Source organism: Ranitomeya variabilis, chromosome 1, assembly GCF_051348905.1.
Source record: "Ranitomeya variabilis isolate aRanVar5 chromosome 1, aRanVar5.hap1, whole genome shotgun sequence".
In the NCBI taxonomy this organism is placed as follows: domain Eukaryota; kingdom Metazoa; phylum Chordata; class Amphibia; order Anura; family Dendrobatidae; genus Ranitomeya; species Ranitomeya variabilis.
Genome location: NC_135232.1, coordinates 309,929,896 through 309,950,026, shown reverse-complemented (window position 1 = coordinate 309,950,026; position 20,131 = coordinate 309,929,896). Strand labels below are relative to the sequence as shown.

General features: G+C 43.8%; 1 protein-coding gene across 1 annotated transcript in view; it reads left to right on the top strand.

Annotated features, from left to right (window-relative positions):
- Positions 1-19,398, top strand: part of CFAP73 (cilia and flagella associated protein 73) — a 53,641-nt gene extending 34,243 nt beyond the window's left edge. The window contains exon 7 of the mRNA XM_077296569.1: positions 18,767-19,398. Coding sequence (XP_077152684.1) covers positions 18,767-18,862 — 96 coding nt within the window. The 3' untranslated portion in view covers positions 18,863-19,398. The remainder of the gene's footprint in view (positions 1-18,766) is intronic.
- Positions 19,399-20,131: the final 733 nt, after the last annotated feature.

Below are 20,131 nucleotides of genomic sequence, written 5' to 3'. Positions count from 1 at the left end.
TCACAAACTCACTCACTTCTCTGGTCCATTAACTGAGTTCTCTCTGCTGCCAGCTCCATGCTGTGTGCCTCATGTCTGCTGCTTGCTCTGTGCATGCTCTGTCTGTGGGCATAAGGGGGCGGCGCTGGCAGTTCTTGTTTCTTATTGACACTGTGTGCACCTTGCTAAGGTGTCCCCGGCCAATCGCCATGAGGCCTCCTGTATTTAAGATTTCCCCACCCATTGGTGGGGGCCTGTGCAACTTACTCCCTCAGTCAGTTCTTAGCTGCTGAGGTGCCAGGTCCTGTCTCTGTGACTCTTGTGTCCGCCACCCAGTGGGGCGTTGTACCCTGGCCTGTGTCCTGTGTTTGCCACCCAGTGGGGCTTTGTACCCTGGCCTGTGTCGTGTAGCCACCCAGTGGGGCTCTGAACCCTGTCCTGTGTCCGCCACCCAGTGGGGTGTCGTACCCTGGCCTGTGTCCGTGTCTCTGTGCCTTGTCCTGTTCCTGACTCTGTCTTAGTCTAGTCCTGTTCCTGTGTCCGTTTATATCCCTGTCTTGCTCTGCTCTGCACTCTGTGTCTTGCTTTGCTCTGCTCTCGGCTCTGCACTCTGTGTCTTGCTTTGCTTTGCCCTCGGCTCTGCACTCTGTGTCTTGCTTTGCTTTCGGCTCTGCTGCCATGTCTTGCTGTGCACCCTGTGTCTTGCTTTGCTTTGCTCTGCTCTTGGCTCTGCACCCTGTGTCTTGCTTTGCTCTGCTCTCGGCTCTGCACTCTGTGTCTTGCTTTGCTCTGCTCTCGGCTCTGCACTCTGTGTCTTGCTTTGCTCTCAGCTCTGCACTCTGTGTCTTGCTCTACTCTGCACTCTGTGTCTTGGCTTGCTCTGCTCTTGTCTCTGCACTCTGTGGCTTTGCCCTGCTCTTGTCTCTGCACTCTGTGACTTTGCTCTGCAGCTCCGCTCCTTGCGGTTCTACCTTGCTCCGTTTCTAGGTCTCCTGCTCTTGGCTCCGCCTCCTGCGTTTCTGTACTTGACTCCTGCTCTTGGCCCCGCCTCATGTGTTTCTGTACTTGCCTCCGCCTCTTGCTCTTGGCTCCGCCTCCTGCGTTTCTGTACTTGGCTCCGCCTCGTGTGCTTCTGCTTTGCTCCGCTCCTTGCGGTCTTTCGTTACCTGTTCTCATAAACCCTCCTGTCTGAACAGGTTCTTCCCTGTTTTACATATCTGCCTGCATACCGGTCCCTACTGGTCCTTCCAGTGTACCAGCCTTGTCCGCCTGTCCTGCCAGAGTGCCAGCCGTACCTGTCTGCCTACCAGAGAGCCAGCCATGCCCGCCTGCCTGCCAGTGTCACTGTTGTACCCGTCCGCCTGCCTGTGTCCCAGCCGTGCCCGCCTGTCTGCCAGAGTGCCAGCCGTGCCCGCTTGCCTGTCTATGTTCTGTTTCCCACGGTGGGATCAGCTGCCACAGCCAGACACCACCCAGGAGTGGTACCTGGTAGCTTCCTGCTGCACAAGCCTGACCTCACCATCAGAGGCTCCAGTGAATACCAAGGAAGCTACTTAGTTACGCCCCTTCCAGGGTGGTCTGGTCTGTGGCACAGTGTGGCCACTCCCCTCACACGCCAGCGCCAACCAGTCTGGGCGCGAGCGTGACACAGGGGCTGGTTTGAAGGATGGTGTCTTAACCTGAGGTACTGAAGGCCTCTCCTGGTGATTCGCAATTACCTGATGAAAGGGCTGAAACTGATGAGACTTTCGCCTGAAAGCAGAGTATCTCAGTTTTGCCTGTGGGAGCAGGGTGCTCTTGCTGTTGATACGTTTTGATGCATAAAAAATTATTTTGTTTAATTAAGAGCTTAACAAATGGGATCCTTGAAAAGGAAGGCCCATGAGGGATTTCTTGGATGTGGAAACGGCGTCTGAGAACTTGAACCAAAGAATGCAGCGGTTTGCCACAATGTTGCTTGAAGCTCAAGAAGACCAGCTTCAAGAGAGTTAGAGCAGAAATATTGACCTGAATGGTCTGCAGAAACCTTTTCTTAGAGTGGGAGAGTTGTGGACTTTGACAAATGAAAGACCAGTCTAGCACTGCGGGGAAGGAGGCCTAGGTCACAACAAGATCCACTGGAAAAGGATATTAACTGTCCATACTCTTGTCTATCACCTCGCTGAACTTGGTGTGGTTAGAAAAATATTTGTTGGTGACCCTGACTCTTCTGAAAGACACTGTCTCTGCAGGGGGGAAAGGAGTCCACTATCTTTACATTCATTGACTGGTTCACCGCATTATCAAGACTATCGACCATGTCCCTCAGCTTGAGATCCTGATTGCAATCCATATCAGAGTCAGAATTGTGATTCGATTCCTGTAATGACTGAGCATCTTGAGAAGAAAAGCAAAACGGTGAGTGACATATAGGAGAAGTGAAGGAAGAAGGAGGCCAAGAAGATGAACTTGCTCTAGGCTGCTTGGATCACTGCCTTGATATGTCATGTTTGCGCAAAGTAATTGGTGGGCCTGAGTCACTCCGATTACCAGGTGCAGTGATTGACATAGGTAGGCACTCCACAACAGCGACCTTGGTCTGATGCACCTAGACCAGTTCGGACATAGAATGGGACAAAATAACTGCCCATGCAGAGGGGAAGAGGGCTCATGAGCTGAAGGATGCAAACAGCCAGGTGAGTGCAAGCAGTGGCTGAAGGACCTGAAGCAGAGGGAAGAAGCTGTGCCAGTGGGAGGGCACAGAGAAGCTACTTGTACCGAGCAACAAGCGTGCACAAAAAGATGTAGACCCCCGGGGAGAAAGAAAGGGGTGGGTGCCCAGGTGCAAGCCTGATTGGGTGGGGAGGCACGGAGTGTGGCCGCAAGAGCCGCTAGGCCGGATGGAAGCTGAGGATCAAGCTAAAGTCCCAGACCCGAGTAAATCACTGAAGGGCTGCCATGGGACCAAGGGAGCCAACATAATAGGATGTGGGGAATGGGCTATATTCACCTATCCTGAAGAGGCAAGGACCATTCGCACCAGTATCTACCGACTGCATCAGTAAAGAGTCCTGCCATGCAGACGGAAGAGGATACAGCCTGCACAATTACAGACTGTGCTCTCTGCCTTTTCTTGGGATTATAAAAAACACCACAGGTAGAGACGGATCTGAAGATCCAGACCTGTCTCTGCTTATGTGACAATAAAATAAACTAAGTAGCCTGCTCGTTTTAATTTCTATTTCATAAATAGTACACAAAAAATAAGCAAATTTGTAATATATCTCATCAGAGAAATCTACCGTACTTCTTTCTCTGCCAAAATTGATCAGTCATTATCTTAATTCACAATTCTGAGGTAAAATCTGTATTCAATGAAGACAGACTTTACTCCCATTACTGACATAGGAGATGGCAGTTGCTACTGATAAGATTTTATGTAGATAGGAGGGTGGAGCTCTGTCTCTAGCTCCTCCCTCCTTCCATCTACATAGAATTGTATCCCTAGCAACTGCCATCTCCCATCTCAGTAATGGGAAAGTCTGTCCTCACTGAATGCAAATTTTACCTCCACAATTTGGAATTTTGATAATGACTGATCAATTTTGTCAGAGAAAGAAGCACATTTTTCTGATAAGATATATTACAAAGTTGCTTATTTTCACGTGTACTATTGATTTATGAAATAAATGACAATTACGCTTTAACCCCTTTACGACCTTTGACGTATAGGTACGTCCAAGGTTGCCTCTCTCCCTTTGATGCGGGCTCCGGCGATGAACTCGCAACTTTTCCGGCATGTCAGCAGAATTTCATCAGCTGACTTGTGCCCCTTACAGCCGCGGGAGGAATTGCAATCCACCTGCGGCTGTTAATATGTTAAATGCCACTGTCAAGTTCCGACAGTGGCTTTTAACAGCTGTGCCGGAAGTGCGTCATAAACCCCGCCCATCAGCACCCCCGTGTCACATGACTGCGAGTCGCCGATGGGTTGGCATGACAACTCAGGGTCTGCAGAAAACTGCCCTGCGGTTGTCACTCATTGTAGATGAGCATTGTTGCTACACACAACAGGACTGAAACCCTTGCTATGTGTAACATAAGCAATCGGATGATTGCAGCCCCTGGTCTCCCATGGAGACTATTAAAGACAGTAAAAAGTAAAAAAAAAGTTTAAAAAATATTAAGAACATAAAAAAATATATAAAAGTTCAAACTACCCCCCCCCCTTTGCCCCATTCAAAATAAAACAATAAAAAACAACAACACAACAACATTTGGTATGGTTGCATTCAGAATCGCCTGATCTGTCATATATAAAAAGAATTAATCTGATTGGTAAACAGCGAAACGAGGAAAAAATCAAAAGACAGAATTACGTTTTTTTGTTCGCTTCAACATTGCATTAAAATGCAATAATGGGCGATCAAAAAACCGTGTCTACACCAAATTGGTATCAATAAAAACATCAGCTCGGCACGTGAAAAAAATCCCTCACCCAGATCACGAGAAATGGAGGCTCTACCGGTCTCAGAAAATGGCGCCTTTTTTTTTTTTATTTACAAACTCTGGAATTTTTTTTCACCACTTAAATAAAAAATAACCTAGACATGTCTGGCATCTACAAACTCTTAATTACCTGGAGAATTATAATAGCAGGTCAGTTTTAGCATTTAGTGAACATGGTAAAGAAACAAGTGTGGGATTGCACTTTTTTGCAATTTCACCGCACTTTGAATTTTTTTCCTGTTTTCCAGTACACGATAAGGTAAAACCAATGATGTTGTTCAAAAGTACAACTCGTCCTGCAAAAAAATCAAGCCTTCGCTGTTATGATCTGGTGGCCTAAGAGCAGCATGAGACGTACTCTGGAGAAGGTGGTACCTGTACTGACCGCAGACCCTGAACTTAACACCGCAACTAGAAGTAGCCGTGGAATGTACCTAGCACTCCCTAGACATCTCGACACAGCCGGAGGACTAATTACCCCTAGAGATAGAAAAGGGAAATCTATCTTGCCTCAGAGAAAATCCCCAAAGGATAGACAGCCCCCCACAAATATTGATTGTGAGAGGAGAGGGGAAAAACATACACAGACTGAAATCAGAATTTAGCAAAGGAGGCCACTTCTAGCTAAATAGAAAGGATAGGACAGAGTACTATGCGGTCAGTATTAAAACACTAGAAAATATCCACCACAGAAAATACAAAATCTCCACAGCTAACTAAAGATATGGAGGGTATATCTGCATCTCCAGAGATACCAGCTTGGCTAAACAAATCCTTATACAGACCAAGCTGGACAAGACAAAAACATGGAAAAGAACTGAACAATAAGGCCACAGCATGTGGACAGCAAAAAATCAAGGCCAGAACTTATCTTTGTTGAAATGAACTGCAAAGCAGGAGAGACCAGGCAGAGATGTGAATCCTCCAGGAACAATGGACAACTGGCACTGACTAAAGGGTGAAGCAAGACTAAATAGCCCAGTCACAATTGCAAAAAGTGAACACACCTGATAAATGCTGCGATTCAGACAGCAGCGCTACCACTTACAACCACCGGAGGGAGCCCAAGAGCAGAATTCACAACACTCGCATGGCGATATTGACAGAAAAATAAAAAAGTTATGGCTCTGGGAAGAAGGGGAGCAAAAATGAAAACTGAGAAACCCCCCAAGGGGGTGAAGGGGTTAAGTGTATTTTTTCGTGTCAGTCTCATGGTGGCAGTAGCGTACACCGATGGTTTCTGGTGTTCTCCAATGAAACACATGAGAAACCCCTTTCTGACGTCGGACGGGATAGTACGTCCAACGCCAGAAGCCCCTGCTTTGATGTGGGCTCCGGCGGTGAGACCGCATCAAAGCCGCGACATGTCAGCTGTTTTCAACAGCTGACATGTGCCCGCAATAGGCGCGGGCGGAATCGCTTTCCGCCTGCACCTATTAACTAGTTAAATGCCTCTGTCAAACTCTGACAGTGGCATGTATCACACACTTCCGGCCAGCGGGTCGGAAATATGTGCACCGCTGACCCCTGATCGGCAGCAGCAGCATGACAACCAGAGGTCTCCTGAAGACCTCTATGGTTGTTGATGCCAGATTGTTATTAGCGCCACCCTGTGGTCGGCGCTCATGGCAATGCAGTAATTCTACTACATAGAGGTGATCTGAGCATCGCCTCCATGTAGCAGAGGCAATCGAGTTGTGGCAGCTTCTAGTCTCCCATGGAGGCTATTGAAGCATGCCAAAAGTAAAAAAAAAGTGTTTAAAAATATGAAAAAAATTAAAAAATATAAAAAGTTTAAATTGCCCCCTTTCTGCCCATTCTAAAAAAAAAAAAATAATAATAATAAAATCAAACATAAACATATTTGATATCGCCACATTTACAATCACCCAATCTATCAATAAAAAAGGATTAATCTGATCGCTTAACGGCGTAAGGAGAAAAAAAAATTAAAATGCCAATTACGTTTTTTTGGTCTTTGCGACATTGCATTATAATGCAATAACAGGCGATACTTTCTTATCTGCACAAAAATGGTATCATTAAAAATGTCAGCTCGGCACGCAAAAAATAAGCCCTCACCCGACCCCAGATCACAAAAAATGGAGACGCTACGGGTCTCGGAAAATTGTGCATTGTTTTTTCACGACTTAGATAAAAAAGAACCTAGACATGTTTGGTGTCTATGAACTCGTAATGACCTGGAGAATCATAATGTCAGGTCAGTTTTAGCATTTAGTGAACCTAGCAAAAAGCCAAACATAAAACAAGTGTGGGATTGCACTTTTTTTGCAATTTCACCGCACTTGGAATTTTTTTTCCCATTTTTGAGTACAAGACATGGTAAAACCAATGATATCGTTCAAAAGTACAACTCGTCCCGGAAAAAATAAGCCCTCATATAGCCATATTGACGGAAAACTAAAAAACTTATGGCTCTGGAAAGAAGGGGAACAAAAAAAGCTCCGGTCATGAAGGGGTTAAACAATTCCTCAGTTGCCCTGTAGCATCATCACAGGAGGAATCCAGTTCTCATTAAAATGAATGAGTTGTTTGTGTAATGAACAAACATGCCAGATCGTCCAGAATGACAGATACTCTAGTAGCTTGTAACACTTATGCATAAATCCCAAATGTAAAAAATGGTAGGTTCAGTCTTTTTATATCCTTAGCATTTCAAATTGTCAGTTTACGGAAAATAAATGGTATGCTGCAGATATGCATAACTGAGCCTATGCTGGTGTCACCTAAGTCAGAAAATGTCAGCTGCACAAATCTGTTCTATACATCTGTTTCTGCAGCATGTGATTTCATGCAATCACTATTCAGATACTGTATATTGGACAGATTTCTGCTGTAGAAATGCAATATGCGCGCGTTCTAAATGCTGCTGGACTTTTAGCCCAAAAGATGTCTTGTACAACCCTGGCAAAAATTATGGAATCACCGGCCTTGGAGGATGTTCATTCAGTTGTTTAATTTTATAGAAAAAAAGCAGATCACAGACATGGAACAAAACTAAAGTCATTTCAAATGGCAACTTTCTGGCTTTAAGAAACACTAAGGCTGTGTACACACGTTGCTCATTTTTCGCGATAAAAACGCTATAAAACCACAAAAAAAACATACAATATGCATCCCATCATTTAGAATGAATTCCGCATGTTTTGTGCAAAAAAACGCAGCATGTTCATTACTTTTGCGGGTTTTTTGCGGATTTCCCACTATAAAATGCATTGGGAAATGTCCGGAAAAAAAACGCATCAAAAACGCGCAAAAAACGCATGCAGATTTCTTGCAGAAAATTTCAGGTTTTTCTCAGGAATTTTCTGCAAGAAATCCTGAACATGTGCACATCACATAGCCTAAAAGAAATCAAGAACAAAAAATGTGGTAGTCAGTAATGGTTACTTTTTTTAACCAAGCATAGGGGAAAAATTATGGAGTCACTCAATTCTGAGGAAAAAATTGTGGAATCATGAAAAATAAACCAACAAAAAAACACTCCAACACATCACTAGTATTTTGCTGCACCACCTCTGGCTTTTATAACAGCTTGCATGGACTCTGAGGTGCATGGACTTAATGAGTGTCAAACAGTACTCTTCATCAATCTGGCACCAACTTTCTCTGATTGCTGTTGCCAGATCAGCTTTGCAGGTTGGAGCCTTGTCATGGACCATTTTCTTCAACTTCCACCAAAGATTTTCAATTGGATTGAGATCCGGACTATTTGCAGGCCATGACATTGACCTTATGTGCCTTTTTTCAAGGAATGTTTGCACAGTTTTTGCTCTATGGCAGGATGCATTATCATCTTGAAAAATGATTTCATCATCCCCAAACATCCTGTCAATTGATGGGATAAGAAAAGTGTCCAAAATATCAACATAAACTTGTGCATTTATTGAAGATGTAATGACAGCCATCTCCCCAGTGCCTTTACCTGACATGCAGCCCCATATCATCAATGATTGTGGAAATTTGCATGTTCTCTTCAGGCAGTCATCTTTATAAATCTCATTGGAACGGCACCAAACAAAAGTTCCAGCATCATCACCTTGCCCAATGCAGATTCGCGATTCATCACTGAATATGACTTTCATCCAGTCAACCACAGTCCACGATTGCTTTTCCTTAGCCCATTGTAACCTTGTTTTTTTCTGTTTAGGTGTTAACCCCTTCATGACCCAGCCTATTTTGGCCTTAATGACCTTGCCATTTTTTGCAATTCTGACCAGTGTCCCTTTATGAGGTAATAACTCAGGAACGCTTCAACGGATCCTTGCGGTTCTGAGATTGTTTTTTCGTGACATATTGGGCTTCATGTTAGTGGTAAATTTAGGTCGATAATTTCTGAGTTTATTTGTGAAAAAAACGGAAATTTGGCGAAAAATTTGAAAATTTTGCAATTTTCACATTTTGAATTTTTATTCTGTTAAACCAGAGAGTTATGTGACACAAAATAGTTAATAAGTAACATTTCCCACATGTCTACTTTACATCAGCACAATTTTGGAAACAAATTTTTTTTTTGCTAGGAAGTTATAAGGGTTAAAATTTGACCAGTGATTTCTCATTTTTACAACAAAATTTGCAAAACCATTTTTTGTAGGGACCACCTCACATTTGAAGTCAGTTTGAGGGTTCTATATGGCTGAAAATACCCAAAAGTGACACCATTCTAAAAACTGCACCCCTCAAGGTGCTCAAAACCACATTCAAGAAGTTTATTAACCCTTCAGGTGTTTCACAGCAGCAGAAGCAACATGGAGGGGAAAAATTAACATTTAACTTTTTAGTCACAAAAATGATCTTTTCGCAACAATTTTTTTATTTTCCCAAGGGTAAAAGGAGAAACTGGACCACGAATGTTGTTGTCCAATTTGTCCTGAGTACGCTGATACCTCATATGTGGGGGTAAACCACTGTTTGGGCGCACGGCAGGGCTCGGAAGGGAAGGAGCGCCATTTGACTTTTTGAATGAAAAATTGGCTCCAATCTTTAGCGGACACCATGTCGCGTTTGGAGAGCCCCCGTGTGCCTAAACATTGGAGCTCCCCCACAAGTGACCCCATTTTGGAAACTAGACCCCCCAAGGAACTTATCTAGAAGCATAGTGAGCACTTTAAACCCCCAGGTGCTTCACAAATTAATCCGTAAAAATGAAAAAGTACTTTTTTTTCACACAAAATTTCTTTTATCCTCAATTTTTTCATTTTCACATGGGAAACAGGATAAAATGGATCCTAAAATTTGTTGGGCAATTTCTCCTGAGTACGCCAATACCTCATATGTGGGGGTAAACCACTGTTTGGGTGCACCGCAAGGCTCGGAAGGGAAGGCGCGCCATTTGACTTTTTGAGTGGAAAATTAGCTCCAATCGTTAGTGGACACCATGTCGCGTTTGGAGAGCCCCTGTGTGCCTAAACATTGGAGCTCCCCCACAAGTGACCCCATTTTGGAAACTAGACCCCCCAAGGAACTAATCTAGATGCATAGTGAGCACTTAAAACCCCCAGGTGCTTCACAGAAGTTTATAACGCAGAGCCATGAAAATAAAAAATTATTTTTCTTTCCTCAAAAATGATTTTTAGCCCGGAGTTTTTTATTTTCCCAAGGATAATAGGAGAAATTGGACCCCAAATGTTGTTGTCCAGTTTGTCCTGAGTACGATGATACCCCATATGTGGGGGTAAACCACTGTTTGGGCGCACGGCAGGGCTCGGAAGGGAAGGCACGCCATTTGGCTTTTTGAATGGAAAATTAGCTTCAATCATTAGCGGACACCATGTTGCGTTTGGAGAGCCCCTGTGTGCCTAAACATTGGAGCTCCCGCACAAGTGACCCCATTTTGGAAACTAGACCTCCCAAGGAACTAATCTAGATGTGTGGTGAGCACTTTGAACCCCCAAGTGCTTCACAGAAGTTTATAACGCAGAGCCATGAAAATAAAAAATAATTTTTCTTTCCTCAAAAATGATTTTTTAACCCACAATTTTTTATTTTCCCAAGGGTAACAGGAGAAATTGGACCCCAAAAGTTGTTGTGCAGTTTCTCCTGAGTACGCTGATACCCCATATGTGGGGGTAAACCACTGTTTTGGCACACGTTGGGGATCGGAAGGGAAGTAGTGACGTTTTGAAATGCAGACTTTAATGGAATGCTCTGCGGGCGTCACGTTGCGTTTGCAGAGCCCCTGATGTGCCTAAACAGTAGGAACTCCCCACAAGTGACCCCACTTTGGAAACTAGACCCCCAAGGGAACTTATCTAGATGTGTGGTGAGCACGTTCAACCCCCAAGTGCTTCACAGAAGTTTACAGGTCCTTCTCAAAAAATTAGCATATAGTGTTAAATTTCATTATTTACCATAATGTAATGATTACAATTAAACTTTCATATATTATAGATTCATTATCCACCAACTGAAATTTGTCAGGTCTTTTATTGTTTTAATACTGATGATTTTGGCATACAACTCCTGATAACCCAAAAAACCTGTCTCAATAAATTAGCATATCAAGAAAAGGTTCTCTAAACGACCTATTACCCTAATCTTCTGAATCAACTAATTAACTCTAAACACATGCAAAAGATACCTGAGGCTTTTAAAAACTCCCTGCCTGGTTCATTACTCAAAACCCCCATCATGGGTAAGACTAGCGACCTGACAGATGTCAAGAAGGCCATCATTGACACCCTCAAGCAAGAGGGTAAGACCCAGAAAGAAATTTCTCAACAAATAGGCTGTTCCCAGAGTGCTGTATCAAGGCACCTCAATGGTAAGTCTGTTGGAAGGCAAAAATGTGGCAGAAAACGCTGTACAACGAGAAGAGGTGACCGGACCCTGAGGAAGATTGTGGAGAAGGACCGATTCCAGACCTTGGGGAACCTGAGGAAGCAGTGGACTGAGTCTGGTGTGGAAACATCCAGAGCCACCGTGCACAGGCGTGTGCAGGAAATGGGCTACAGGTGCCGCATTCCCCAGGTAAAGCCACTTTTGAACCATAAACAGCGGCAGAAGCGCCTGACCTGGGCTACAGAGAAGCAGCACTGGACTGTTGCTAAGTGGTCCCAAGTACTTTTTTCTGATGAAAGCAAATTTTGCATGTCATTCGGAAATCAAGGTGCCAGAGTCTGGAGGAAGACTGGGGAGAAGGAAATGCCAAAATGCCTGAAGTCCAGTGTCAAGTACCCACAGTCAGTGATGGTGTGGGGTGCCATGTCAGCTGCTGGTGTTGGTCCACTGTGTTTCATCAAGGGCAGGGTCAATGCAGCTAGCTATCAGGAGATTTTGGAGCACTTCATGCTTCCATCGGCTGAAATGCTTTATGGAGATGAAGATTTCATTTTTCAGCATGACCTGGCACCTGCTCACAGTGCCAAAACCACTGGTAAATGGTTTACTGACCATGGTATTACTGTGCTCAATTGGCCTGCCAACTCTCCTGACCTGAACCCCATAGAGAATCTGTGGGATATTGTGAAGAGAAAGTTGAGAGACGCAAGACCCAACACTCTGGATGAGCTTAAGGCCGCTATTGAAGCATCCTGGGCCTCCATAACATCTCAGCAGTGTCACAGGCTGATTGCCTCCATGCCACGCCGCATTGAAGCAGTCATTTCTGCCAAAGGATTCCCGACCAAGTATTGAGTGCATAACTGAACATTATTATTTGATGGTTTTTTTGTTTGTTATTAAAAAACACTTTTATTTGATTGGACGGGTGAAATATGCTAATTTATTGAGACAGGTTTTTTGGGTTATCAGGAGTTGTATGCCAAAATCATCAGTATTAAAACAATAAAAGACCTGACAAATTTCAGTTGGTGGATAATGAATCTATAATATATGAAAGTTTAATTGTAATCATTACATTATGGTAAATAATGAAATTTAACACTATATGCTAATTTTTTGAGAAGGACCTGTATAACGCAGAGCCGTGAAAATAATAAATGTGTTTTCTTTCCTCCAAAATATTTTTTTAGCCCAGAATTTTTTAATTTTCCTAAGGGTAACAGGAAAAATTTGACCCCAAAAGTTGTTGTCCAGTTTCTCCTGAGTACGCTGATACCCCATATGTGGGGGTAAACCACTGTTTGGGCACATGCCGGGGCTCGGAAGGGAAGTAGTGACGATTTGGAATGCAGACTTTGATGGAATGGTCTGCGGGAATCATGTTACGTTTGCAGAGCCCCTGATGTGCCTAAACAGTAGAAACCCCCCACAAGTGACCCCATTTTGGAAACTAGACCCCCCAAGGAACTTATCTAGATGTGTGGTGAGCACGTTCAACCCCCAAGTGCTTCACAGAAGTTTACAACGCAGAGCCGTGAAAATAAAAAATCATTTTTCTTTCCTCAAAAAAGATGTTTTAGCAAGCAATTGTTTATTTTCACAAGGGTAACAGGAGAAATTGGACCCCAATATTTGTTGCCCAGTTTGTTGTGAGTACGCTGATACCTCATATGTGGGGGTAAACCACTGTTTGGGCGCACGTCAGGGCTCAGAAGGGAAGTAGTGACATTTGAAATGCAGACTTTGATGGAATGGTCTTCGGGCGTCACATTGCATTTGCAGAGCCCCTGATGTGCCTAAACAGTAGAAACACCCCATAGGTGACCCAATTTTGGAAACTAGACCCCCCAAAGAACTTATCTAAATGTGTGGTGAGCACGTTCAACCCCCAAGTGCTTCACAGAAGTTTACAACGCAGAGCCGTGAAAATTAAAAATCATTTTTCTGTCCTCAAAAAAGATGTTTTAGCAAGCAATTTTTTTTTCACAAGGGTAGCAGGAGAAATTAGACCCCAATATTTGTTGCCCAGTTTGTTGTGAGTATGCTGGTACCCCATATGTGGGGGTAAACCACTGTTTGGGCGCACGTCAGGGCTTGGAAGGGAAGTAGTGACATTTAAAATGCAGACTTTGATGGAATGGTCTGCGGGCGTCACGTTGCATTTGCAGAGCCCCTGATGTGCCTAAACAGTAGAAACACCCCACAAGTGACCCCATTTTGGAAACTAGACCCCAAAAGGATCTTATCTAGATGTGTGGTGAGCACTTTCAACCCCCAAGTGCTTCACATAAGTTTATAACGTAGAGCTGTGAAAATAAAAAATAATTGTTCTTTCCTCAAAAATTATGTTTTAGCAAGTAATTTTTTATTTTTGCAAGGGTAACAGGAGAAATTGGACCCCAATAGTTGTTGCCCAGTTTGTCCTGAGTACGCTGGTATCCCATATGTGGGGGTAAACCACTGTTTGGGCGCACGTCGGGGCTTGGAAGGGAGGGCGCACCATTTGACTTTTTGAACGCAAGATTTGTTGGAATCAATGGTGGCGCCATGTTGTGTTTGGAGATCCCTGATGTGCCTAAACAGTGGAAACCCCTCAATTCTAACTTCAACACTAACCCCAACACACCCCTAACCCTAATCCCAACTGTAGCCATAACCCTAATCACACCCCTAACCACAACCCTAACCCCAACACACCCGTAACCCTAAATCCAACCCTAATCCTAACCCTAATCCCAACCCTACCCACAACTGTAACCCCAACACAACCCTAACCCTATCCTTAACCCTAACCACAAGCCTAATCTTAACCCTATTTCCAACCCTAGCCCTAATTCCAACCCTAAGGGTACCGTCTCACATAACGATTTACCAACGATCACGACCAGCGATACGACCTGGCCGTGATCGTTGGAAAGTCGTTGTGTGGTCGCTGGGGAGCTGTCACACAGACCGCTCTCCAGCGACCAACGATGCCAAGGTCCCGGGTAACCAGGGTAAACATCGGGTTACTAAGCGCAGGGCCGCGCTTAGTAACCCGATGTTTACCGTGGTTACCAGCGTAAAAGTAAAAAAAAACAAAACGTACATACTCACATTTCGGTGTCCTTCAGGTCCCTTGCCGTCTGCTTCCCGCTCTGACTGAGTGCCGCCGTACAGTGAGAGCAGAGCGCAGCGGTGACGTCACTGCTGTGCTGTGCTCTCACTTTCCGGCCGGCAGACAGTCAGAGCGGGAAGCAGACGGCAAGGGACATGAAGGACACCGAAATGTGAGTATGTACGGTTTTTTTTTTTTTACTTTTACGCTGGTAACCACGGTAAACATCGGGTTACTAAGCACGGCCCTGCGCTTAGTAACCCGATGTTTACCCTGGTTACAAGCGAACGCATCGCTGGATCGCTGTCACAACGATCCAGCGATGACAGCGGGAGATCCAGCGACGAAAGAAAGTTCCAAACGATCTGCTACGACGTACGATTCTCAGCAGGGTCCCTGATCGCTGCTGCGTGTCAGACACAGCGATATCGTATGGATATCGCTGGAACGTCACGGATCGTACCGTCGTAGCGATCAAAGTGCCACTGTGAGACGGTACCCTAACTCTAATTCCAACCCTAACCCTAAGGCTATGTGCCCACTTTGCGGATTCGTGTGAGATTTTTCCGCACCATTTTTGAAAAATCCGCAGGTAAAAGGCACTGCGCTTTACCTACGGATTTACAGCGGATTTCCAGTGTTTTTTTGTGCGGATTTCACCTGCGGATTCCTATTGAGGAACAGGTGTAAAACGCTGCGGAATCCGCACAAAATTGACATGCTGCGGAAAATACAACACAGCGTTTCCGCACGGTATTTTCCGCACCATGGGCACAGCGGATTTGGTTTTCCATAGGTGTACATGGTACTGTAAACCTGATGGAAAACTGCTATGAATTCGCAGCGGCCAATCCGCTGCGGATCCGCGGCCAATCCGCTGCGGATCCGCGGCCAATCCGCTGCGGATCCGCGGCCAATCCGCTGCGGATCCGCAGCCAAATCCGCACTGTGTGCACATGCCCTAACCCTACCCCTAACCCTACCCCTAATTCTAACCCTAATTCTAACCCTAGTTCTAACCCTAACCCTAGTAGAAAAAAAATATATATATATTTTATTTATTTTTATTATTGTCCCTATAGGGGTGATAAAGGGGGGTCATTTACTATTTTTTTTTATTTTGATCACTGTGATAGGCTATATCGCAGTGATCAAAATACATCTGAAACGAATCTGCCAGCCGGCAGATTCGGCGGGCGCAGTGCGCATGCGCCCGCCATTTTGGAAGATGGCAGCGCCCATGGAGAAGCCGGACGGACACCGGGAGGCCCGCTAAGTATGAAAGGGGGGTGATCGGATCACGGGGGGGGGGGGGGGGACCGGAGCACGGGGGGAGCGGACAGGAGGATGGAGGAGCGGACAGGACGACCTAGGGGGGTGGACCACATAACGGAGGACGGGGGAGGAGATCGGTGGGTGTGGGGGGGGACAGATTAGGTTTTCCAGCCATGGCCGATGATATTGCAGCATCGGCCATGGCTGGATCGTAATATTTCACCGTTTTTTTGGGGTGAAATATTACAAATCGCTCTGATTGGCAGTTTCACTTTCAACAGCCAATCAGAGCGATCGTAGCCACGAGGGGGTGAAGCCACCCCCCCTGGGCTGAAGCACCACTCCCCCTGTTCCTGGAGATCGGGTGAAATTGGAGTTAACCCTTTCACCCGATCTGCAGGAGCGCGATCCCTCCATGACGCATACGCTGCGTCACAGGTCGGATTGGCACCGACTTTCATGACGCAGCATATACATCAAAGGTCGGGAAGGGGTTAATGATGGCTTTAGTTTAGCTTTTCTGGATGTAAATCCCATTTCCTTTAGACGGTTTCTTACAGTTCGGTCACAGACGTTGACTCCAGTTTCCACCCATTCGTTCCTTATTTGTTTTGTTGTGCATTTCCTGTTTTGGAGACCTATTGCTTTAAGTTTTCGGTCTTGACACTTTGATGTCTTCCTTGGTCTACCAGTATGTTTGCATTTAACAACCTTCCCGTGTTGTTTGTATTTGGTCCAGATTTTAGACACCGCTGACTGTGAACAACCAACATCGTTTGCAACATTGAGTGATGATTTATCCTCTTTTAAGAGTTTGATAATCCTCTCCTTTGTTTCAATTGACATCTCTGGTGTTGGAGCCATGATTCATGTCAGTCCACTTGGTGCAACAGCTCTCCAAGGTGTGATCACTCCTTTTTAGATGCAGACTAATGAGCAGATCTAATTTGATGCAGGTGTTAGTTTTGGGAATAAAAATTTACAGAGTGATTCCATAATTTTTCCCCTATGCTTGGTTAAAAAAAGTAACCATTACTGACTACCACATTTTTTGTTCTTGATTTCTTTTAGTGTTTCTTAAAGCCAAAAAGTTGCCATTTGAAATTACTTTAGTTTTGTGCCATGTCTGTGATCTGCTTTTTTTCTACAAAATTAATCAACTGAATGAACATCCTCCAAGGCCGGTGATTACATAATTTTCTATACCCCATGGCTGAAGCAGATGCCCTTCCTGGGAAGAGCAGTATGGCTGAGAGTATAGAGCTCTGGACATATAAGAGGTCACTGTAATAGCACAAAGAAATTACCATTGGAGTTCTGTTAAATAAAATAACAATCATATTATTATATTTCATACCATAACATGCACCCCATCTGTTTACATGTCAAAAATAGGAAAACAGTGTTTTCTACTAAATAAATCTTCCCTGGTGATGTCAATAAGTGGGAGAGTAAACACCTCTATTTTTATTCTGTGAGGTAGAAGTGAGTGTTTCTATGCAGCAAATGTATTGTACACACACAGCTCTGCAGCCTCCACAAACTGTACACTAACAACCTTGCAACTCACACACAGAAGATTTCTGTCTGAACAGTATATACTGGTGCTTCTAACAAAATTAGAATATCATCAAAAACTTAATTTATTTCAGTTCTTCAATACAAAAAGTGAAACTCCTGTTATATAGAGTCATTACAAACAGAGTGATGTAGTTTAAGTGTTTATTTCTGTTAATGTTGATGATTATGGCTTACAGCCAATGAAAACCTCAAAGTCATTATCTCAGTAAATTAGAATATTTTATAATACCAGCTTGAAAAATTATTTTAAAATCCGAAATGTATGTTCGGTAAATGCACTCAATACTTGGTCGGGGCTCCTTTTGCATCAATTACTGCATCAATGCGGCTTGGCATGGAGGCGATTAGCCTGTGGCACTGCTGAGGTGTTATGGAAGCCCAGGTTGCTTTGATAGCAGCCTTCAGCTCGTCTGCATTGTTGGGTCTGGTGTCTCTCATCTTCCCCTTGACAATACCCCATAGATTCTATATGGGGCTAAGGTCAGGTGAGTTTGCTGGCCAATCAAGCACAGTGATACTGTTGTTTTTTAAACCAGGTATTGGTACTTTTGGCAGTGTGGACAGGTGCCACGTCCTGCTGGGGAATGAAATTTCCATCTCCAAAAAGCTTGTCGGCAGAGGGAATCATGAAGTGCTCTAAAATGTTGTGGTAGACGGCTGCGCTGACTTTGGTCTTGATAAAACACAGTGGACCTACACCAGCAGATGACATAGCTCCCCAAAACATCACTGATTGTGGAAACTTCACACTAGACCTCAAGCAGCTTGGATTGTGTGCCTTTACACTCTTCCTCTAGACTCTTGGACCTTGATTTCCAAATGAAATGCAAAATTTACTTTATTCTGAAAACAACACCTTGGACCACTGAGCAGCAGCCCAGTTCTTTTTCTCCTTGGCCCAGGTAAGATGATTCTGGCGTTGTCTATCAGTCATGAGTGGCTTGACACACGCACACACCTCTGCTGCATATGGACAAGGGCTTACACTGTACTGGGGTGCATGCACGCACACACCTCTGCAGGCATCCTACATCAGTTTTATTTGTGAGTATTTCAGTACCAGTTGTAAAATTATATTATTGCATCTCCCACACTTTTAAGCTCTTTGCGAGCATATGACTGCTTGTGACCTCATGGAAGGTCCTAAAACTAATTAGGATCACCTGCCCTGATCCATGGTGTGCCTTTTCAGAACCTGCACCATGGGGAAGTTTATGCTGGCTGTGTCCAGCTTCCTCCCGTGACAAATCAGTGTTAGGCATGGGGAGAGAGACTTGTAAGGCCGCACAGTTCTCACTGTGACTGGGAAAGACGTTATACTAGCACTCCTCTTAATCACAGAGGAGGCCTCTTCCAGACTAAAAGGTGCACACAATTTTTACCAAGATTTTTTTATTACTAAAAAGAGCATCTTATAGTCAGAAAATTATGGTAAAATGTTGTTGTACATTTGTGTTATAACTACATGCCTGTGAAATTCTGAAAGTATAATTTTAATTATTTTGGGACATGTGAACATTCACCACTTTCTTTTTAATTTAGATTAAAATGTGCTTTATGGATCTGGATGCTATATTCAAGGATCTAAAGAAGAGTGATCTGATGCCAATGACTACAGCCATGTCTTCCACTAACTGACTTTAATTGAACATTGGAGATCAGGAAGTTTAATTAAATGCTGTCTTTTCAACAAACGTTTCATGAATCAATAGTACAATTGAATGGAAGATAAGATACATTACAGTATCAGAGAAATCTGCTACTTTCTCCAGTTCATTTTTCCCCTCACTCCTAAACTCTGCATTATCTCTGAAATTCTGCCCAAATCTGTCTTTGTCAAAACAAGATGGACAGCTCACTGAGGGATCAGATTACATCACCTATTAACCCTTTCAAACATCTGCGTAACTGTACATCTTGTGCAGGGGTGCCCATGTGTGGAGAGGGCACAAAAGCAGAATTCCCTCCATACACGCAGTTGATGCCAAAGCAATTGTTACCATCCACCTCTCGTGTCTCCCCTTTTCCTCATAGTTTGTAAGCTTGCCAGCAGGGCCCTCATTCCTCCTGGTATCTGTTTTGAACTGTGATTTCTGTTATGCTGTAATGTCTATTGTCTGTACAAGTCCCCTCTATAAGTTGTAAAGTGCTGCGGAATATGTTGGCGCTATATAAATAAAAATTATTATTATTATTGCCAACATCTATTTCTAATAGCAGTGGCCAAGACTAAGCGGAGGTCGCTGCTGTTAACCATTCAGATGCTGCTATCAATTTCTGAAAAGCATTTAAATTATGATTGGGCGTCGGTGGGTTACCAGGGCAGCCTGAGGCCTGCTGGAGGGTCAGTCTCTGCCATCTTGGTACTCCTGTGACGCTTAGTGGTTTCATAGTTGACTGTGCTTTACACTATACACTGGAATACTATGGCTTTGTAGTACATAGCGGTAGTAATAAGCGGACTATCGCAGGTTCAAGTCCCCTGTGGATTCGAAAAAATAAAGTAAAAAATATATATATGTACCGTATGCGGTATATATATTTTTTAACATCTGAATTTACCCCACTTTTCTCCCATTAAAAATAATGAAATGTAAAAAAAAGTCTGGTATCGCCATGTCCATAATATTCTGATCTATCAAATTTAAAATTAACCTGAACGGTAACCTCTATAAAGAGTAAAGAACATTGAAATTCAAATTCCAGAATTGCATTTTTTTCAGTCATCACATCTATAAAAAAAAAAAAAAAATCGGTCAAAAGTTTGTGTGTATTCCAAAATAGTATCAATGCAAAAGTCATCTCATAACTGCAATATCCATGGAAACATAAAAATGTTACAGGTCTCAGGAAAGAGCAATACAAACCTCATATTCTTTTTTACAAACATAACTTTTTTCACTACTC